The sequence below is a fragment of the Triplophysa rosa genome, linkage group LG11, assembly GCF_024868665.1.
Source record: "Triplophysa rosa linkage group LG11, Trosa_1v2, whole genome shotgun sequence".
Lineage (NCBI taxonomy): Eukaryota > Metazoa > Chordata > Actinopteri > Cypriniformes > Nemacheilidae > Triplophysa > Triplophysa rosa.
This window is the reverse complement of record NC_079900.1, coordinates 11,817,140-11,840,889: the sequence shown is the minus strand read 5'-3', so window position 1 is coordinate 11,840,889 and position 23,750 is coordinate 11,817,140. Positions and strand designations below refer to the sequence as shown.

The window sequence follows — 23,750 nt, the reverse complement described above, 5'->3', positions numbered from 1 at the left end:
GCCAATCGCATTTATTTTCACTCGAACACGCCATGGCTCAACCAATAGAATGCTAGGATCGCTTCTAACAGGACGTCACGTCACCTATCATGAAAGGGAAAAAAACTTATCATAAAAGGGGAGGGAAGAAGACATACTGGCATACGGACAGAGTTGATTGAATTCGTTTGCAAAGGGGATATAAAAGCTACAATAAATTGTCGTGTGTGTATTACTTATATTTACAGTGTAAGTGTAAACGTGCTGTATTAAAAGACGAGGCAGGGTTACGTTTTCAATGACACTGGATTTTGATTCTCACTTGAAGTAGGTTGTTGTATTTTAACATCAATTTCTGCCTCCTTTTTAAGATATAAAGGTATGAAAACATATGACTAATACATAGACCACGAAACCCTCCAAAAATTTCCAACCACTATAGTGTAAGCTAAACGTAGGCGAGTCACATGCTTACACCAAACCCTCTGCAGACCACAGTCATCTCACGAACTTTTGCACCAGAGTAAAATAACTACTAATTTTCTATAAAATACTTAAAAAAATTTAACAAAAAAGCAATATTGTAAAGGATTGAATTAACGAAGCAAAAATTAATCTCGCGTGTCCTCGTGCCACCCCCGCCTCTTCCCCGTTGGTCCAGACTGGATCAGAGCGCTGCCGCATCAGCGGACGATATCGAGGCCGGGCCGCTGCGCCCCTCCACCAGCCGCATGTTCCTGCACACCGCTATCAGAGCGACCATAAGAAATGTGCCGAGGGAATGCAGGGGACATAAACCTTTTTTTTTGCATAGCCGCCTATCAAAAACGGACTACCTTACCAAAGCATTCGTTTAAAACTGCTGGCTGAAATCACTGCAAGCTAGCAGCAACATCACTTGGCAACACAGGGAGACGTGTTCCTGAGCTGACCACCACGTACGTTTCTGTTTGCTGGATGACAGACTCCAAAACGTACGGATGCAGATATTTTATTTGAAGTAGTTGGAATACACGGACGCTTCTGCTGCTCTTTTGGTAGACTGGTTGTAATGTCTAACTGTTTTGCAGTCAGCACAATCAAGGTGACGACAGCTAACGTTAGCCCGTTAGCTCACGAGCTATTTGGGTAGTGTGAGACAGGGAAATAGATAACGCATTGAGTTAGATTTTGAAATATATTCGGTGAGGAAACTAAAGGAACAAGCACGCGCGAAGTGTGTACATTTTTTGTCTTCAGGCTGCACTTCCTCATTGGATAACAGTGCTCGTCACCGATGGTGTGAGGGATACCAGGAGATGCTTGATATCTGGTGAAAACTTGACATATCTGTGAGAACTGGGTAATGTTACATATTCAACTCGCACGCTTTTTTCGCGATTGTTAACTCCATAAAAACCCATGTGGGGTGACATTTTGATAGAGGCCAGTGGTAGGTGCCAAGCAATATTGTTATAGCGTCACAATGTAGACATTATTTTACACACTAGCGTCTATTTGTCCAACAACACAGCTGCATGGATCAGGTTGAAGACTTCTGTTAAAGAGTCCTACATCAGATTTGCACACACGGGTCCTGAAGCGCTGGTAGCCGAGGTCAGAGTGTATGCAAAAGCTTTGGACGGACTGATGATTCACCCTATGGAAATATGAGCAAGTAACCCTCATGCAACGAGGCTACTGCGAGCAATTCCCTACCGCATACAAGTTATTAAAACGCCAGTTTCTTCAAAAGCCCCGCGGTTCCCGATGGTGAAACTACCCAGCGACGGTTTCATGAGCAGCAGAAGAAAGCCGCCCGTTCTCGGGTTGCCTCTGAAGTCGAGCTGACAGAAACTGGTGGGGTTTGTTTGAAAGGGTTGAGCAGGGCGTGACCGCACTTCGTTTAAATGTTACATGCAACACTGTATATATTAGCAAAGCTCACTATGAACGCGGGCTGCAATTTCTACGTCAATCCATGTGGATGACACCGCCGCTGTTTAAAGCCAACCAGCGGTATCGAAACGCTCGAAAAATTGGTATATCAAATTAAATTAACAAAGAGCGGGATTGTAAGTCATGTAACTGGCTCCACATGACCGGACTGGGCTCCCCCTAGTAATGTCTAGGGTGTCAAATCTTTTTTTAGTCCGTGTTGTACGCGCACGTGTAGATGTATAGCGTAGTTCTTTTGGCGTCGTCGCCGTGACAGTTTCTGGTTGCTATGGCATTTTTAAACGGCCCCCGACTGCTGGACTGGGCAAACTCTCCTCCACATTTACAGTTCAACAGATATGTCCTGACCGGCTATAGACCTATCTCCTCCGTCCAGGAGTGCATTAAAAGTCTCTTCTATCTGCACAATGAGCTGGGGAACATCTATACTCATGGTGAGTCTGAGACTGATGTAAATATTGTCCTAAGAGAAGATGAAAGCATGACGACTTCCTCCGTTTTTGTGAACTGTAAAGTTGTTACACACTTTGACCATTGCTTTGTATCATTAGACTACTTTTCTTCTGCTTGTTGAATTCAATTCCTAAAATCATATCAGTACTGGTCTTACCAATCCTGGCTGCTTACCAACATTTACATTTCTATTACCCATTCAAAGGTATAGACTCAATCCTATTTAAATAACCGGAATTGTTAAATCGTCAGTAAAATAAAAATATGAATATCGCAGAATATATTTTCACATGCAGGAATCTCCATCTGTCATCACACTGTCTCAATGCTGTTGTTGTGCTCTATACACTGCATTTGCTGTAGCCTATGTGATTCATAGTTTTTCAATAACCAGTTTCTGTCAATAGCATGGCTCCAGAAACACCAAGGTCATGGGTTTGTCTCCCTAGAAACACACATGAATGCATGTTTGTCAATTTATGGATGTAAATAACTAGTTGTTTTTATCTTCCACTGACATGTATTAACATTAATCATGCGTGTTGTAAAGCCGTGTCTAGATAAACATTCCATGTGCACTGGTTATAGAGAGCAAATGTTATAAATGTAAAGTCAGGCATAAAAAACAAAGTTTTGCTCCAAAGGAATTTCCGCTTGTAAACCTGTAATTGCAGCGATCACCAGACTGGATCTTTGCCTGCACATGTATTAGGCATGCCTTTGTTTCCCTTCTTAGAAACAGGTAAAACGTCACACTACTAACATTTCTATTGTTTGATAATAATAGATCACACACGCACGCACGCACACACACACAGGTGCTGGTCATATAATTAGAATATCATCAAAAAGTTGATTTATTTCACTAATTCCATTCAAAAAGTGAAACTTGTATATTATATTCATTCATTACACACAGACTGATTTATTTCAAATGTTTATTTCTTTTAATTTGATGATTATAACTAGAAGAAAGGATTTTCTATGGGGTTAAGGTCAGGCGAGTTTGCTGGCCAATTAAGAACAGGGATACCATGGTCCTTAAACCAGGTACTGGTAGCTTTGGCACTGTGTGCAGGACTTGGCACCTGCACACAGTGCCAAAGCTACCAGTACCTGGTTTAAGGACCATGGTATCCCTGTTCTTAATTGGCCAGCAAACTCGCCTGACCTTAACCCATAGAAAATCTATGGGGTATTGTGAAGAGGAAGATGCGATATGCCAGACCCAACAATGCAGAAGAGCTGAAGGCCACTATCAGAGCAACCTGGGCTCTCTTAACACCTGAGCAGTGCCACAGACTGATCCACTCCATGCCACGCCGCATTGCTGCAGTAATTCAGGCAAAAGGAGCCCCAACTAAGTATTGAGTGCTGTACATGCTCATACTTTTCATCTTCATACTTTTCAGTTGGCCAAGATTTCTAAAAATCCTTTCTTTGTATTGGTCTTAAGTAATATTCTAATTTTCTGAGATACTGAATTTGGGATTTTCATTAGTTGTCAGTTATAATCATCAAATTAAAAGAAATAAACATTTGAAATATATCAGTCTGTGTGTAATGAATGAATATAATACAAGTTTCACTTTTTGAATGGAATTAGTGAAATAAATCAACTTTTTGATGACATTATAATTATATGACCAGCACCTGTACAGTATGCTGTTGTTGCATTGCTCACATAATATGAGGTCAAGACTGTGTCAACTCGCAGAGTGGCTGTGTGTTCTCATGCTAACACGGTGGCTCAAGAGAGTACACAGAGTATATCTGAGAGGGTTGTGGCCTATTGTACATTGTAGTTAAATCAGCAGAGATCGGGGGTTTGACATGCGTGACACAGCTTAACCTGACTTAAAAGATGACGTTGCTATTGAAAGTTTTTTGCTATTGAAACAAATATTTTTGTATGCTGAAATACAGATGCATTTTTGTGAAGAATTAAAAGCCTGAATGTGGTGAAGATAAGTTTGCTTGTGGGTATTGTCACAGGTGTCTGGTGCTTTGTGCTCACCTGAACCAAATAGGATGATTTCCATTCTTGAAGAAAGTAATATCCTCCTTTACATTGTTTGCGTAGTTTTTGAGCATTTGTGTTTTACTTTGCATGATATGTTGGCACACCATGTCTCCACAGCAAGATTTTTCATAGGTCTATTTTTTATCTGCATGTGTATAATGTGTGTAAGTGCTGTTTGTAAAAGGTTCAAAGGCCTAACAGAGTGATCTCAATAACCAACATGTTCCCTCTTTAACCACTGCTTCACTCATATTTTAGTGTTATTTGTGGGTCTGTGTTCAAACCCACATGCATTGCTAGCATCTGGCAATTGATAAAGAACTATGATCTGATAGCAAGTGTATTGGTTTTTGCATGTCACATACTCATGAACCACAAGCAATTTAATAAGATTAGCAAAACATGCATCAGCCGTCCAATTACTGCCTCTATGTATTGACTCGAAAAGGAGCTATCATTATTGTCAGTGAAGTGAAAAATTAGAGAAAATTAGGAAACCTCATGCTGCCACCCAGATGCACATGCTTTCTCTGGGGGAGAGTGCATGTTATCTATCTATAGTGTCAGATTGTAAGAGAGTTGAGCCAGCAGAGATAACTCACTCAAAATAGATGTGCTGGATGGGATTGATGCTTTTACCTGACCAGAAAAAATAATTTGACATTGGGGGAAAAACAGAGGCCTAAAGAGAGAGAGAGAGTCGCATATAGCTCAACTCTATAGAGTTTATTCCACTTCCAACCTGAATACAGTGATTCATCTGTATGTTTAAAAGGGATAGTTCACCCAAAAATAAAAAATCTGTCATCATAGTAGGAAAAATTATATTTTTTGTTCTGTTTAACACAAAAGAAGATAATTTGAAGAATGTATGACAGCAAATAGTTCTGGGGCACTTTTGACTTTCATTGAAATTTTTCCAACTATGGTAGTCAATGGGGTCCAAGAACTGTTTGCTTACAAACATTCGTCCAAATATATTTCTCTGTGTTCAGCCAAACAAAGAAATGTATGCAAGTTTGGAACTAGAGTGCAGTGATGTATAAAGTACCTAAAATCAATACTTGAATAAAAATACAAATATCTTAAACTACTTTGGTAGAAGTTTAAGTCACCTTTTAGAATAAGACTGGAGTAAAAGTCTTAGAGTAACAGCTAAATATTGTACTTAAGTATGAAAAGTACTTCTTTTCATATTAAATGTTCTTAAGTATTCAAAGTATAGACACGTTTTGTTAACAAAAATGTTTATATTTTTTTAAACATGAACAACAAAAATTTACATTTTTTTACATAACTTTACACATGGCGGATGGGAGAAGGATTTCTGACAAATATGATGTATTAGTTTTCCCGCAACAACTTAATTGTGTTGTTGTTAAATTGGTACATATTTACTGGGGATGCACCGAAATGAAAATTCTTGGCCGAAGCCGAATAAAAATGAAACACTTGGCCGAAGGCCGAATACCAAACACCGAACATGGCTTTGCGCATTTCTCCTATTTATTTAACCAATTTTTTCACTATTGCATAAACTGAATGGTCAAAATGTGCTTTTTATTTTTTGTCTTGCTTTTCAATATAACACAATATACCTTAAAATAAATTTGAAAAAAAAAACAAGTAGGCTAAATAAAAAAAAATTGAGCACCCTCTGCCTTCTTGAATAGCCTGTATTAGGTTTATAACTGACTGCTGAAAGAAATGTACTGCACTCTGTAACCCTACAACAAAACAATTCATTAAAAAGTGTCATTCAACAATATAAGATAAAAATTGGAATATGATAGTCTACACTGCAAAACGATTAAAAAATAAAAATTACATCCATGCAAGCAATTCTGACTGACAACCATTTCAGTTCACGTCTCTCCACCAAACTCCGCCCACAAAAGCTGACTGTTCTCTCAGAAGGTGTACTCGTAGCCGGTGTTGTGCCGAGAAATGCATTCCTGCCAGATTATGCACCTCCTTCAATAACACGCTGTCCGATTGGCTAATTCTAACCCATCCCCTAACACCTAATCCTCACCCTAACCATTGTGGGGAGGGGGGTGCATAATCTGTAGTGATGGGAATTATGATTCATTTGAGTGATTCGTTCTTTTTCAGTTCGTTCACCAAAATGATTCGTTCAGATTCGTTCAGTGACCATTTCTATAATACGCCAGCAGGTGTCGAAAAAGTTGAGTTATGTCAACGAATGTATTAATGGACGTATAAACTGATTACAGGCTTTATTAAAATGTGTCTCTGATCTACTCATTAAATAAATAAAATAAATCTAAAGTGGTTCAGATGACCAACACACAAGGTTTTTCTGCATAATTAAAAAGTTAATGTTTGGTCATTTACACATTTTTAAATGTGGGATTATGTTAAACGTGAAGTTTATGTATTTTAAATAAACAAGCGTGCGGAGTAGCCTACCTGTAACTGCGCTTTGCATCCGCTTTCTGCTGATTGCTGAACGAGACTCGCATGCTAAATGACTGACCTATAGTGTACTGTACACTCTTGTTCAATTCATTCATTTCGTTCATGAATGACACGTACCAGTTCGTTCAATTCGTTCATGAACGAGATCTATCGCTCTCGTTCAGACTCAACAGCGACTTGGTCAGTGTGGGCGTATTCGTTCAGTGGAACTGTATGTTTTATACACAGCGACCATAGCATGTATTTTCCAGGTAAAACTGTACAGGATGTACGGTTAAAAACTATTACCATATATGATTTTCCCAAGACACACGAAAGCATGAATCTGGCATCTTCCATTTTTTCCCGACAACAAAGCACCTGAACACATCCAGCTCGGAATCATGACTTCAGAAGTGGGAACTGACCAGTTTCCGAGAGCACGTGAAGGCAGCATAAAGCACAGCAGCAACGATTGCCTAATGTTGCTGGTTACATATCTGAACCGACATAACGTTAATTAAATAACTGCTGAGTACCGTTAACTACCTCAATGTGTTTGAGATTGGACGGAGAGTTTTTAAATGCCAGTAATTCTATATTTTTAGGTAAGCATAAGAGGCACTTCATCCGGTTTGAAGAGTCTTTCATTCCAACGAGAGAAAACGTTTGCAAATACGGCCATGGGTGTTCGTCCTCGTTACAACTGTCGTTAACATCGGGATTAGGAGGTGCTGATGCGTTATCTGCTTCTCTTACTGCGCCAAATGATTGCTTGCTACTAGCATCCGACATCTCCGGGCTTGTGTTGGAATTCAAGCGTGCCTGTCTGCACTTCACTTGCGCATTAAGATTTAACCAATGGTTGGTTAAGCACCGTCACCGTGACCGGATCGCCGATTGGTCTATGGTCAGATTCTGTTCTGTTTTTTTTTTTTGTAGTAACGAACATACTTAGGGAAAATGTATCGGAGTAAAAGTATACATATTGTTCAGGAAATGTAGTGGAGTAAAAGTAACAGTTTGCAGAAATTGAAAAACTCCCAAAAATACTTGAGTACTGTAATCAAGTATTTTTTACTTTGTTACATTACAACTCTGCTGGAGAGTGAGTAATTCATGACAGAAATTTTATTTTGGGGTGAACTATCCCTTTAGGATGCACTGTCAAGATTTTTAAGGTCTTTGTTTCAGTGGGTAGTTGACATTGTGGCAGCTGTTGCTAAGATTAGCAAAGCAAGGCCACTGAAACCCTCAATCTAGTGGGCCGTACCCCAGGCCTCCATAAATCCATGTGTTGTTTACACTGAGATGATTCAGCTCACAAGACACAATAAACCATTGCAGGGGATTGCTTAAGTCTTGTTCCAAATTCTGATCTTCTCACACTTTTCACAGGCGAGATGTGTTTCAACTGGACTTTTCAGGTCTTTGCATGTCAAACTCATTTGTCTCACTCTGTCGTCATCTCTACTGTTCTTCTCTCCATAGGAATCCCTCTGCTCTGCTTCCTGGTGCTGCTACCACTCAACATCCCCTGGTCTCAGATCAGCGTGACGTGGCTCGGCGTGGTGCACTTCCTTGCCTGTTTGTCTCCGCAGCTGGGATCAGTGGTCTACCATCTCTTCATGAACCATGAGGGCGGTGAGCCTGTCTACAAAAGGCTGCTTACGCTCGATATGTGCGGAATCTGCATGATCAACACGCTAGGTCAGCATCTCAGACTGGTGTCGGTTGAATCAGAGCTCAGTTGCATCATTTTTTTGTTTCTTGACATGAGGTTTACTTGTAATTCTGCATCTGATCATTTTGTTCTTTGTCACCTGATGAAGTGATGTGTTTTCGGTGTTTTCTTCACTTTTTGTATTAGGATCCCGGGTTAGAGCAGCATATCGTCGCTGTTGGGCAGAATCCTCGCATCTCCAAAACCATTATTTTTCAGGAAATTAAGGAGTTATTAAACATTGTATTGTTAAAGTTGGTATTATACCTTATATTGCTATCATATACTGTTGTGTACCAACATTAACACAACATTTCCCAAAAACCATGTTTAATCGGAGATACAAGGTTTATGACTTGGGAGCAGGGCGATACGAGATTACGCTGTCATTGATAAGAATGGTACGGACACAGACGTCACTGCTGCCAGCAGTGTTCATCAAAGTCTGCGGTCGCATTGAGACTTTTGACAAAAGACGAGGCTTTAAGAGCTAATGAAAGCTAATGCTTGTGGTTACATACATCTTCCTAAACTCTATTTTAAACGTTAGAGCTATGAGTGATGCAATACCAAAATAAAACGTTAAACAGGCTGTCAAATATAGGCGGAAATTAATCTGCAAGCAAATAAAGTCGACGGTCGCGTTGAGCCTCTTGACAAGAGAAAAGGCTTCAATAGTTAACCAAAGCTAATGACTGTGGTTACATACATCTTCCTAAACTCTATTTTAAAGGTTTAAGAACTATAAGTGATGTAATACAAAAAACGATGAGCTGACTAGGCTGTCTAATAGGCGGAAATTAGCCGAATCTGCTCGCAAACTTACCTTCGTGGCTCACGGGCTTCCTTCTACACCGAAGCATTACAGCTATCGATTTTTTAACAAAACAGACCTACTCAAATGTGTCTAACCTAACTATTTTCACTTGTTATTGTCTAAAAAACTTTCAATCAGGAGACGTAATGCCGAGAAGCTCCCGCGGAGTGAAGAAGAGGTGGAGTTACGAGACTTCTCAGACAGTTGAAGTGTCCAATGGAGTTAAGAGATTTGCTCTCAAGCTATTTTCAACACTTTAGATTGGTTAATAATTTGTAAAAATAACAGACCCACATGGGGACTGACCAATAGCATCGATTTGTGAAAAAATATGAAATTGACCAAATTTGGACATAAAAGGTTTCCACCCGACAGCGACGATATGCATAAGTACATTTGTGCTTCTTCTTTTTCAGTGACAGTCATATTTCAGACTATTGCACCATTTAACCAAATAAGAAGTGCTTTTGTTGCTGTAAACAATGCTGTAACAGAGGAAGTAAAGAAGCATAGAGAAAAACGAAACGAAACAGAAATAGTACACTAAAAAAAAAAACTTAAAAATTGAAGGAAGCTTTTTAACTTAAGTTTTTAAGTTAAATCAAATTAGCTTTATGAGTCAATTGACCTTAAATTATATTGAACAGACTTAATAAATCTAGTTGTATTTATGACTAGATTTGTTTTACTGTTCAATGTAATTTAAGTTCAATTGACTCATAAAGCTACTTAAAAAAATAAAGGGATGGTTCACCCAACAATGAAAATTCTGTCATCATTTACTCACCCTCAGATTGTTCCAAACCTGTATACATATATTTTTTCTGCTGAACACAAAGGCAGATATTTAGAAGAATAACGATAACCAAACAGATCTCATCCCCCATTGACTCCCATAGTATTTATTTCCCCTACTATGGCAGTAAATGGGGGATGAGATCGGTTTGTTTACTGACATTATTCTAAATATCTGCCTTTGTGTTCAGCAGAGCAAAGACATTTATACAGGTTTGGAACAATCTGAGGGTGAGTAAATAATGACATCATTTTCATTGGTGGGTGAACTATCCCTTTAAGGCAGCTGAAATGGGTACATTTTTATAGTGTAGTCTGAGGAGAAATTAAAATAAATCATTTTTGGGATAAAGTGACAAAATAGGCCCCAATCACTTGGTAAAGGCATTCTGACCAATGTTATATGTGCTTTGATTTGCTCTTTACAAAAAGTTTTTGTTTTTTTGCCATTTAAATTCTAAAAAAAAAAAAACATGAGTGCAACATGAAAATGCATAAATTTTTTTTATAATAATACAATAGTAATAATATTTTATGCATGTAAAATAATAAGCATGCACTTTTAATTAAACTATCAAGAGATTGTATCATCACAGTAACGCTGTATTTCGGTTTACAGGAGCTCTGCCCATCCTGTACAGCACTCTGCTCTGTTACCCCTTCATACGCACAGTGGCTCTGCTGATATACATCCTGCTATCCAGTTACGCCATCTACTGTGCCATCACAGCACGCAGCAGAGTGCGACGCCTGCGTTCCTTTGCCTGGCAAGCACTTTTCCGCTTCTCGTTTTTCCTACTGCGTTGGGCGGGTGTGGGCGGAGGGAGTCCCACCTCGTTGCGTCACTTCGTCACCATGGATGCACTAGCGGTGTTGGGCGGGGTCATAAATATCACCCGGATTCCCGAGCGTTTCCGCCCGGGCTTATTTGACTACTGGTGCAACAGCCATCAGATCATGCATGTCCTGGTGGTGGTTTCTATACTGTACCTGCACTGGGGGGTACTGGACGATCTACTGTGGATCAACAGCCATGACTGTCACTCTGACTGAAAGTGGCCCTGCTGGTCTGGATTTGTGGGGCGTGAGGACCTCTTTTAGTAATGAAAAATATCGTAATCGGGCTTGGAAGGGGTGGGGGTGGCTGTTGTGCTTTGTATATATATATGTGCACGAAAGAAGTGTTTTACATGTTTTTAGGGGACACCAGTGCCAGCCTCGACACACATGCTTGTTTGTGGTGTCAGAATGTACATATCTGTGTTTGCATAAACATTGTCTGTGCATGGCACTGTTAGGATCTATTATCTCAAACAGAGGCAGGTTATTTATTTATTTATTTTATTTTAGACTTAAGTGATCTGTAAGCTTACACTTACATTTATATGTACACACACACACGAGCATACACATGGGATCTGACATTATGTGATGTCATATGTTCACCAGCATTGAAAGTGTTTATTAAATAGCCTCTAGCCTTTTGTTGTTCTGAAAAAATGAGACGAAATCGAGCCCATAAATGATTGGCTCTCAGATTTACACCATCACTTAATCAAATAGTCAAATAATCAAATAATATTACTCGAAATAGCTGTTTGAAAGCATGGCTTTTTGGAAAACAGTTTATTCTCAATTTTGCTGGTGACACAAACAAGAGATTACTAGTGCAGAAATAATGTATGCACTGAATTAGACAACCTGTTACACTATTACAGACTATGCAGCATATCAAATGTTACAGCATTGCTCACGGCTAATGACACACACACACACAAATATACTGCATGACAAGTCTCGCAGCAACAGTTACTGGAAATACTTGAGTTCACTTTTTTTATCACATTTTTCTGTTGTCTTGGTATGGGTCCATATTTATTGTGTGAAAGGCAAAGGGGTCATGCTTTGGTTTGTAGCCGTGCCATTTGTATGTTTTCTGGCTGATTAAAGATGTCAGGTGCACTTTACTCAGTATATGCTTGTTAATGTCTATAAAGGTCGCCATGTGGAAAGTTACACTACAATAATAACCTGCAGAGAATGTTTTCTCTGCTGTGCCACTGTATAGTCTAGTTCACCTCTGTCCATTCGGTTTTATTATCCTAATCTGCGAGATTGGATTTTGTACTTATTTCATTTATTTTGGGGCTTTAACCTTAACTGCGTAACCTTGGATTCAACACTAGGCAAACTATTTAATAATCGTGTTCTGTTTGCTCAAAGGCATCAATACTCTTCCGGACATCTTCTGCCATTATGTTGATGTTATCATAGGTTGGAGGAATTTTACACGTGCCACTAGACGATAAATTCCCCCAGTGAAGATAAATGTTGTCATTGCGTCGGTACTGCTCACTTGAGCCCAATTGATGCCATATATTTTTATCGAAGCAACTCATCAGAGTGTTTTTAAGCTTTTATATCAGCTCATGTTAATGGCATGATTTGGATTGCGTATAATGCAGAAAGGCTGTACGTTTTAAGTCTAGGTACTAGAAAACGTCAGGTTGATGGAGCTGTTTACAAGCTGAACAGCAATCATATTCTACTCTATATCTACTTGAGAATGTGATTTAGTGTTAAGTAAATCAGTTCTTATTGCGGATTGCACTATGGAGATGTTGTACCAAATGGATCGTATTATACGCCTGCAGTTTTTGCACAGATTTGTAACCCTTAGACTGCTTATGCACTACTGAGCAAAACAAACCAAGGATGACTCCTCTGACCCTTCCGACTTTATTTGTTTTATTTCATGGATAAACACAACAAAGTGTGATAGATTCATTGAGATGTATCTATCACAATGTAGCTTTTAAAATAAACATCAATGAGGCCAGCTATTAATTTATCACTGACCCCATCATTTTACATTTTTTATGATGTCATTTCTGTTTAAAATATGTTTTATTTAAATTATGTTTGAAGAGACCAACTACTACTGCTAGATTTTTTATATTGATCCGTTAGGAATCGCGTATCTTCAATACACAACCACACATTACATCAACCAATAGCACTGGTCAGATGTATAAGTGTAAAATCAGTGCATGTTAGATAGAATGTTGCTCAGATGTATCTGACAAACAAACACCAACATAAATATACTCTATGCCAAATTTGAGACTTCAGGTGTCTGGTGAAGGTGTTTTAAATGCAAGCCGCTGTCACACAATATCTTACAGATTTTTAACGCAAGTCCCTCCTAAGAGTGCCCAGTAACCCCAACCCCTTTAATGTTTTGAAATAAAATGACAAACATTAGATGTTACCGAATTAGAGTGGTGCATGTAAATAGATAGAACACTGATAAATCGATCCCCTTAAATGCAACATAGGATTTGCAGATTTCTAATGCTTGTATGCAATGCAACCACTGACATACTGTATGTGCTTAATGTGCAGTAACCGAGCTAATACATCAGATATAACTGTCTAATGAAAGGGAACGGAATGATATAAAGAGAGCAGCCTAGAGGCAATATAACCATATCAAATAATTAACTGCACTGTTTATTTTATTTACCAAAAGGGCTTTGGGACAAAGTAAGAACCAGAACTTAAAGTCCATATGGGTAATGTAAATACCTGTATGTAGACTGTATATGCATAAAATGAAAGCAGCATACATACTGACATTTTTATATTCAAGTTAATATATGAAGCAACAATTAAGAAAATATATGAATGTTTATGTATTTCAGATGGTGATGCTCAATATGAATTGTCCAGTATCCTTTCAAAGAGATAGTAGAGATTGGTCATTTAATTATTCAGTAAACAGTTCAAAAGTCATTGAAAAGCTAAAATTGTGATATCACAATGACATCGGTTATGGTTGGGGTCTGACAGGAGAGTTGTTTATGCTGTTTAGAGTGATTAGCATCATAGTAATGTGCCTGTGTGTAATGTGTGTCTCATAGTATTTTGTTTTACGATTAGTGGACTGTAGTTTATTTCAGTTTAGTTACGTAATTTTTTTAACGTAAAGTTAGGAGAGGTCGCAATATAGACGTTTTGGTTTGAGATGAGCGGTCTTAATATGTTCATACCTCTGAAACACACTGGATAACTATGCATAATTAAAATATGTACATGTATATATATATACACACACACACACACACACACACACACACACACGTTTGTACATGTGAATTCCAAAAAGGAGATGTTTTACCAGTCCTGAAAAGAAACAATCTGTGTATTAACACTAACATGTTTTGCTCAGAGTGACATCTTTACCATGCCATCCTGGGGTTTCTACTTCTCAGGGTGCCCTGTCAGTGCTCACTTCTACCGAGTGACCTCAACAACTGATTTCGGGCCAGTTTTCTTTTCATCCTATTGTCTTTTTTCGCTTGTTCTGCTTGAAAAGACTGAAACAATTATGGTTTCATAGTTATTTGTTATGAGGGACAGAGGTCACAATGGCATATCAGGCGTCTGGACCGTGCATCCTATTTGATGCGTATTGCCTTTGTTGGGGATTGAATGTGTCCGTAAATGCTTATCAAGAATGTGTTTCTTTTTGTAGTTAATTAAGAACTGTAAGAATGTGCAGAGCATGTTAAACTTGAACAGAACTCTATAGAGGAAATGGATTGCATCACAAACCATGTTTTAGATGAGGATCAAGGATGTTCTCATGGATGATGTTCTCCTGTCTGTATATTCTAATGTCCTGTGTTAAAAAAATAACGACATGGTGTGTGAAACTATAATATTTTTTTCTTAGTATGCAGGTGCTGGATAGCCTGTTAATAATTTATGACTCATCATTAGTTTTCACATTATTATAATGATGGATACATTGTTATTCTTACTATTAATCTGAAATGGAGCCACTGTCGTTGATAATCTAAATTTACGTACAAAGGCTGAGAAAACTAGTGCACATAGGGTGACAGAAGGTACCTGAAAGATCTGTCGAGTTTTGTTTACACACTGTCCAATATACTTTTGTTTCTGTTGAATTTGATTACAACTTGCCGCCATCTTGTGGCCACGAGGCTGTAGTGGCGCTCGTGCGTTTATAGCGGCGTTGTTTTCAGTTCAAGTGTTGACCTTTGGAAAGATTTCAGGCCATTAGGTCATTCGCTGAAATCCATGCACAATTCATCTTTATTTATTGTTGTTTTTTATTCATTGTAGTGCTCTACTTACATGTCTGTAAATGGTTTTATCTACAAGTGTGTATGATAGTTTATTTTATGGGCCTAGTTTATACGTTTGTCCAAGGTTACATTTGTTCACACAGACAGATCTTCCAAACCCCACAGTCTCCTGCAGCGATTGTGCAATAAATTGAGGTTTATATTTTTAAACTTGTCTTTGACTCTCCTTTTTACCATTTATTTCATACGACCACTGACGAGAACCGTATGTCTACTTGTTTATTTTTATTGTATGAGCTCCAGTAGCTTGTTCAATGTGATGTGGTGGTGTTTTTTTTCATGTCTTTGCACGTATGCGTTTTCTCGTATTTGGCGCTCGTTTGGTGTCTCTGGATTGTCAAAACGCCTCTCAAATGCTTGCTACGGATGCGAAAAACGTAGAAAATCGAACCCAGTCCGAATATTAATATTTTTATTTTTTTTACGTGCGGAAATTTCGGACGCAAATTTCGGACTCAATGTGCAATGGCTTTAACGCGTTAAAATATTTAACGCAGCATCCTTTTGTTTTGTCATCCTTTGTCTAGCGTTACATTATATAACCACGCTCTTATTCATGTAAAGGCCTTTAAACCATTTAAGCGCGATTTAAAACAGTTGCTTTGACGTGTTCAGTGTAGATAGACAGCTTCTGTGGGATGCAGCACAACGCAACAGCGGTCCCGTCTGGTGTATACAGTTCCCGTCAGACACGAATCAGTATTAAGTTCTCTTTCGTGCTTGAATGAACAGAAACACACAAGATTATGCCAGAAAGCCCGTTTTGTCTAGCATTTTCGTAAGCATAGATTTCAACGTGTTAAATAAAATCCTAAATGAATGCAAAGACTTGTTAAAATGGGAAAGGGCGTCAGATCTGCGTAGAGCGGCAGCTCTTAAAGGGGCAGCATTCTTAAACCTGTTGCTGTGACTCCAGCTGTCATTAATGTTAATCTAAGAACAAATGAAAAGAGGAATTCAATGTTGTTTGTAGCTTTAATTCTGTATCTAATTTAGAATTTAGCATTAAAGACTGTAAAATCTTTGAGAACTTCAATTTCTATATATTTCCTACCTGTTAAGACACCATAGCTCTCAATCATACTACTTCAATGTTGAACGGCTATAGGCCTAATTAATGTTAAAATAAAGAAAAAAGAATCAATTTAATGGAGACATCAGTTGCAGTACTAATATCAGAATGTTGCCTTTCTTTAATAAAATGACGCTATTAAAGAAATCGGTTGTTACATTAATTTGGAGATTAAATGTGAAATTATTCGAATGTAAAAGTATATTTAAAAAAATGAATGTTGTTTGCGAAAAAATGTGTGATTAATCAGATTTTTTAAAAATCGATTAACAGCACTAATTATAATGCTTTATAATTGCAATTGATTTGAGGACTTAAGGGGATAGTAAAAAAACTGAAATGGTTTATTCTCCCTAGTGCCATTGAAAGCCTATGTGATTCTTTCTTCTGTGAAACACAAAAGAGATATTTTGAAGTGGTTTTGTGTCCATGGCAGTCAGTAGGGGCCAATGTTAGCTATTTGGTACCAACGTTCTTCAAAATATCTTGTGTTCTGGAAGAAAAAGTTATAGGAATAAGGGAAATAATTTTCATTTTATGGGCGAACTATCCTTTTAATCCTTGCCAACACCAAATTCAAACATATCTTGAAAATTCCGAATTATTGTTATTATATTAGTTTATTATTAAAAGTTGTTATTAAATAATATTCATAATACACTTTAGTGTTTTGTCGATTTTTAATAGGCCTACTTTGTGTGAGCTTAATCCCAGCTTGCTTTGTATATCATATTTTATTTTTGACCCATAAACGTAAAATATATTTTACTTTACTGTTTCTGGCATCTTATCTGTTTCTGCTAATATAAGACGTAACTACGGTTACAATCGTTTGTCATTACAAAGGTATTCACTTTAATGCAGCGTTTAAGTATTCTGCCATTCAGTAGCCTAAAGAAAGTGTGCAAGGTCGTGTTTGTATGGTAAAAAAAACGTAATACGCTTGCAACTTAAAGCGCTTTAAAAGGAAACATAAAGCGAAGACACCTCCCATTCTCATCTACATTTCAATCTCTCACTTCCTCCATGATTTAGAGTGAGCTCTGGCCACAACTGCTGGCATTCACCTCCTTCACCTCATCTGTGTCCGCCGTCAGAATCCAACACTTCACCCTCACACCTCAGGAGCCAGAGGCCCATCCCCAGCCACAGCTCTCAGGTACAGTGCCCCGTCCCGTTACATTATATGCAAGTAGGATGCGTTAGAGCCGGGAGCTCGGTGATTTGCATCCCATTGCTAATCTTCGGATGCGTTTTAAAAACTACCAAGCCCACCTAGAGAACATTTTTGGGCAGACGTGACTCCAAACGCGCTTATAATAGGCTACCCCAAATAAACTGTCAGAATAAACCTCAGCACAGCACGAGCCTCGAATCTCGCATAGCTCACGCGCTGACATTTGAGACACATCCATCTTTAGTTACTAATAAGCGCTGTGTTTTTATTTATTTTACTCGTTCTATAATGTTTTATATTTTAAAAGAGAAACAGAATTTTAATGATTGTTTAAAACATAATATTTAAAGTGGAACTTCCGTTCCTTATAGAGTAGGCTAGGTGTGCTTTCTGAACTGTGGATGCGGTTGATCATTTGAGGAAGTTGTGAAGTTGTTATATGTTTGACAACAAGAAAAAAATACATGTAACATTAGAGAACTTCAAAAATCTTTCTAGATAAAATGTGATTTGCTTACGTTGACCGTAATTGTTGCACAGAAACTAAGGAGCCAATGCAAGTTGCTGCTTTCCATATGCCTTAAATGAGCCATATATGCATGACAAGGAAGAACAACAACAAAAATAAGAAATAGCGATGTGTATTTAAAACATACAGTATAGGCAGAAATAACTGTTGGTCGTTTGAGTGGAAGGATGTGGTTTAACTGAACGTCGGTGCTCCCACAGTTGCTGTGCTATTAATCCAATTCTGCTATCGTTACTTTCTCTTGTTTCATAAAGTGTTGTGACATTTCATATTTCAAATGAATGAAAAACTATTGATGTATGCATTAGACTACAGTGCATTTTTACACTAATGAAATAAAAAAGAGAGCAATAAATAGGGAGATGCATGGAAAAAGGGGTATACTCTTAAAATGCTTTATTACCTAAATCAGCAGACAACGTGGCATTAGACTTGAAGAAGTAGAGAGAGCGTTTCCTTCTCTAGTTCTTCAGTTTCCTCTTTCCTTCCTCTTTCTTGCTCATTGCCTACATGTAGTTTGAAACACAGAACGATGAACAGGCAATTGGCCAGATGCTTTCTCTCTATTTGTCTGTACCATTTTAGTGACTCACAATCTTCTTTGGCCATTTTCTGTGACTATTCATTGGTATTTATTCAAATTCAAAGGCCTTTAGGTATTACACCAAGAATACAATTTAAGTGCAGACTACCTCACCATAATTTGAGTCAACCAGCTTCAATGCAAATCACAAAACATTACAACTTATTGTAACATTTAGGTATTTTGTGAAAAATAATAAACTTACATTTAAGTCCCACCTTAAAATTACATGTTATGTTTTTTTGACATATGTTTTACAGTTTATGTGACACCCATAATATGATTAATTCTTGTTCATATACCTCTTACGTACTGTATGATTTTTTTCTCTTTTCACCTCATCTTTTGTTCAGGTCACCATGTCTAGGAAGGTGGTCAGGTCCAGCAAGTTCCGCCATGTCTTTGGCCAGGCGGTGAAGGCAGATCAGTGCTATGATGACATCAGAATCTCCCAGATGACTTGGGACAGCAACTTCTGTTCTGTCAACCCCAAGTTTGTGGCCATGATTGTGGATGCCAGCGGTGGAGGAGCTTTTATTGTCCTATCCCTGAACAAGGTGCATCTACATCACACACATTAGGCTTTAATTTGTCACACCACAAAGGCCTAGTGATGGCAAAATAGTGAAAGAATATGTGAAAGAAATGGGGACTCGATATAATAGATAAAGAATATACCCTTTCCTCTATAGATTGTTGATTCCATATGTATTTATATCCATTATATACATTTGTGTGTGGGCCTGTGCTAAAATCAGAGTTTAATTGTTTAGCTGCAGGGAAGTTCTTATTCAAACTCAAGCCCAACTCAAATAGGTAACGGACTGTTACCTGTATTGAATGTTCTTCAGAATGTCTGAATTTTAGACATGCATGAAGTCTAAATAAGGAAGTTCAAGGTTGGGTTTCCTTGTTACGTGTCACCAGATCTAGCATCTCTTCTCTTTCTGCTCTCTTGCACTTGTTTTTGCCATATTTGGAGTGTGTAGCTGTCAACTCTGCACAGGATGTGGTGACAGCTTGCAGACTGAGTGAGTGAAAAAAAACAGTGAGAAAAAAGACAGCTGCCATTTAACGCTTCAAGTGTAACACATTTGATGTGTCTGCTTTCAACATGTGATTGACTTTTTGTCAAAAAGTCAAAATGTGTACAAAGGTTTTTACACACTTCAAAATGTCTTTATGATTGTCTTTATGGCAAAATATTAAAACCAAGATTCCTTTTATTTTAAAGATCTATAGACAAACACTTTTTGGGGTTTCTATAGAAATTTATTTTATACCATTTAATTCAGATTTGTTTCCTTTTTGTTTCCATTTGTTGCTCTACCTGGATCTTATACTACAATTTGAATGAGCATTCTGTCATCTTCGATGTACTGGGCAGTGCCCAGTCATTGTTTCTCTGTGCACACAAAAAATTTAAATCAAGTCATTTGAGTGGCTTGAGAACTTTTGTGCACTGATTCTTGGGTTTATTAATCATCACGTTTTGTATTTTAGTGCAAACACCAAATTCTGAGAGGCAAACATTTCAATTAAATGTGAAAATTGTGACGTTGATAATATATGCAAATCTTTACACTCGACTGTATAAAAAGTAAAGCTCCTGGTAAAGTTTGATTTCTGAAGAAAAAAAGTATTGGACATTGGAGAATCACTTCCACTGTAAATTATTAAATACTTTTATTTTTTTAAAGGGAAGTGATCATTTATAAATGCATCTTGCACATGGACATGTACACAACAGTCACATTTGACATGAAATCTTTCCATGTACATGATGGGAACTCCAGCAGAATGCTGTCCTTTATAACTGGGTTAGTAGATAATAGGTATAATTGAAGGCATAGCTGTAAAATTAAGATCAGATGACCAAAGTCACAGAACTTTTTCCCTCCACAACTCCTCTATTTTTCTGCTCCCACCAGCTTGTTTTTTTTAAAGAGCAAGACATGCTTTATGTTGCAGCTGTGTATTGAATTATTTGTGTATTTTTTGTCTGTTTGTGTAAGTTTGCCTCCCTTGGTTCTGTTTCATAGACGGGTCGCATTGACATGTCCTCGCCCACTGTCTGTGGTCACACTGGACCTGTTTTAGACATCGAGTTTTGCCCACACAATGACAACATCATTGCCAGTGGCTCTGAAGACTGTAGTGTCATGGTGAGTGACATGTCCTCAGATGCTTAACTTCTCTCAAGTGAACTACTATTGTTAAATGATGTATACTAAGCACTAAAATCACGTATTGCATGTTGTTGTTGTTATCTAATAGATCTGGGAGATTCCAGATGGGGGTCTGGTGACACCTCTGAAGGATCCTGTAGTCAAGTTGGACGGCCACTCTAAACGTGTGGGCATCCTCAGCTGGCATCCCACTGCCCACAATGTGCTAATGAGCGCAGGTAACCTAACATCTGCATCCGCTCAAGAGCCAAAAGGGCATTCATTCATGATCCAAACTTTGGATGAAACGGAACAATATCGCCTTCTGCTGATAATTTACATACACTGTCATGTTCTCTTATCGTAACTCTGGATTCCACCACTATGTACTGCACTCACCATATCTCCATTGCCTCTTTTTTTCTCTCTGAAGGGTGTGATAATGTGATTATTCTGTGGAATGTGGCCTGTGGAGAATCAGTGTTGCGCATTGACTCGCACAGTGATCTGATCTACAGCGCTTGCTGGAACAGAAACGGTTCTCAGATCCTCACCGCCTGCAAGGATAAGAAACTACGCATCTTTGACCCTCGCGAGGGCACGGTCATCTGTGTGCGTGCCTCCTTACAGTGTGATTGAATTGCTTCCATGCCTTCTCGTATGTACAGTCACAAATGTCACTACTCATGTGATATCTGTGTTTCAGGAGAAGGACAAACCTCATGAAGGCTCCAGGCCGGTTAGAGCTATCTTTGTGTCTGATGGGAAGATCCTGACCACCGGTTTCAGCCGCATGAGCGAGCGGCAGGTGGCCCTGTGGGACCCTGTGAGTACATCATGTAGTACACTAAAAATGTTCTGTCTGGTAACTAATAAAGTGTTACATGTGGTAACAAGTCAGAATCTATTTGATTTCATCCTAATCATGTCAACAAAGCACATAGTTCTAAAAAAAGGAACAGCTGTAACCACAGCATGCTAAAAAGATGCTTATGAAACAAGTGTGAGTTTTTTTTTAAGTTGGATTTACAGGTCTCCATGCCGTAAATGTTTTTATTAGTTAGTTAGTTCAATTGGAAAGTCATACAAGTTTATAAGTCAAGTGGTTTCAAAAGTGTTCTTTGTGCTTGCAGTTGAACTTTGGGGAGGCTTTGACTCTGCAGGAGCTGGACACCAGCAGTGGAGTGCTGTTACCATTTTTTGACCCAGACACCGGCATCGTTTACCTTTGCGGCAAGGCAAGAAACATCCACATGGCTTTAAACACTACTACCACAAAAGGCCATATTTTAGACATATTTACTAATTTCATAGTGATTAAATTAGGGCTTGTCAAACGATTAATCGCATCCAGAATATATTTCTCTGTGTTCATCAGAACAAAGAAATTTATACAGATTTGGAACAACTCGAAGGTGAGTAAATGATGACAGAATTTTTATTTTTGGGTGAAGTATCACTTTAATCGTTTGACAGCCGTAGATTAAATATGAAATAGTGAATCTTCATGGCCTTAGAATGTCAAACTTTACAGAAGTTCTCATCTTACGTTTCATATCAAATATCAAATAATAAGCAGCAGCCTCGCAATATTGGCATCACCACCCAACGTATAATTTCCTAACATCTTTCACATTTGATTAAAGAGTGTTTGTCTAACACAATGGTAACTGGATTTGTTCCAGTGTAAAGTCTTAAAGTTTTTTTTTAACCCTCTGTATATCATTCAACAGGGTGACAGCAGCATCAGATACTTTGAGGTCACAGATGAGGCCCCATATGTTCACTATCTCTCCATGTACAGCAGTAAAGAGAGTCAGAAGGGCATGGGCTACATGCCTAAAAGAGGCTTGGAAGTCAACAAGTGTGAGATTGCAAGGTAAACGCATCCCAGCTGTAACACAGATCTATAGTGTACTTGCTTTCAACCATAGACATACAAAACATTTTATTATTCGGCATATAGCAGAATTCATTAATCTTAAACCCTTTATCATTGTTTGTTAAAACACTTCTCTGCAGGTTCTATAAACTCCATGAAAGAAAGTGCGAACCTATTGTGATGACTGTGCCTCGTAAAGTAAGTTGGACTAACACATTTATTCATTATACTAAATCAAATAGCATATGCAGCATCAAGTCATTGTTGACTTGAAATGTTAAAAATCTTGTTGAATTTAATTCTGTTTCTTTGCTCTAGTCTGACTTGTTTCAAGAGGACCTTTACCCTGACACGATTGGTCCGGAGCCATCGGTGGGGGCAGATGAATGGTTTGCTGGTAAAGATGGAGAACCAATCCTGATCTCGTTGAAAGATGGTTTCGTAGCCACCACCAAGAATAAAGAGTTTAAAGTGATCAAGAGCTTGATGAGCACCACATCATCTTCCTTAAGCAACCGACAGTCTGACAGTGCGGTAAGAGAACAGAGGAAACAGTGAATTATGTAAAGTATATGACTGAGCTTCAGTCTAAACTAAGCTAGTTCTGTCTTTCTCTGTTTTACATATAGGACGTGCACGCCTTGCAGAATGAGGTGAAGAAACTGAGAGAGATGGTCCAGGACTTGACCAAGCGAGTGAGCGAACTGGAAAGCAAGTAGCTGATGAAAGAGATGTGTGCAAGGTGATGAGACATGAAAGAGAAATGCAGAAGGACGTGTAAAAGATTTGTGTATAATGAAATAATAAAAAAGGTGCGTCGAAACAAGATAAATAGAATTATGCAAAATGTTTTTAGAGGATACAAATTGTGTTGCCCACATTCAGGGATTTTATTTAGTTAAATATATTTTTTAATGTGATCAGATTTGTTTAAAGCTCATTTTAAAATGTATGTTTTATAGAATTTGAAATAAATATTTGGTAATTTAACAAATTCATTTCTGTGTAGAAAA

At 38.2% G+C, this 23,750-nt stretch overlaps 2 protein-coding genes across 2 annotated transcripts; both read left to right on the top strand.

Annotated features, from left to right (window-relative positions):
• Positions 1-92: 92 nt before the first annotated feature.
• paqr4a (progestin and adipoQ receptor family member IVa) lies at positions 93-15,548 on the top strand. The gene is made up of 3 exons (XM_057346277.1): positions 93-2,351; positions 8,306-8,524; positions 10,769-15,548. The coding sequence occupies exons 1-3, from the start codon at positions 2,186-2,188 to the stop codon at positions 11,200-11,202; spliced, it is 819 nt and encodes a 272-aa protein (XP_057202260.1). The 5' UTR covers positions 93-2,185; the 3' UTR covers positions 11,203-15,548.
• A 1,854-nt stretch (positions 15,549-17,402) lies between these two features.
• On the top strand, positions 17,403-23,735 carry coro1a (coronin, actin binding protein, 1A). Its single transcript, XM_057346677.1, has 11 exons — positions 17,403-17,557; positions 19,041-19,244; positions 20,730-20,852; positions 20,965-21,094; positions 21,289-21,467; positions 21,562-21,681; positions 21,989-22,093; positions 22,589-22,734; positions 22,878-22,935; positions 23,056-23,271; positions 23,367-23,735. Exons 2-11 carry the CDS (start codon positions 19,047-19,049, stop codon positions 23,454-23,456), a joined length of 1,365 nt encoding a protein of 454 aa, XP_057202660.1. The 5' UTR covers positions 17,403-17,557; positions 19,041-19,046; the 3' UTR covers positions 23,457-23,735.
• The last annotated feature ends 15 nt before the right edge of the window (positions 23,736-23,750 follow it).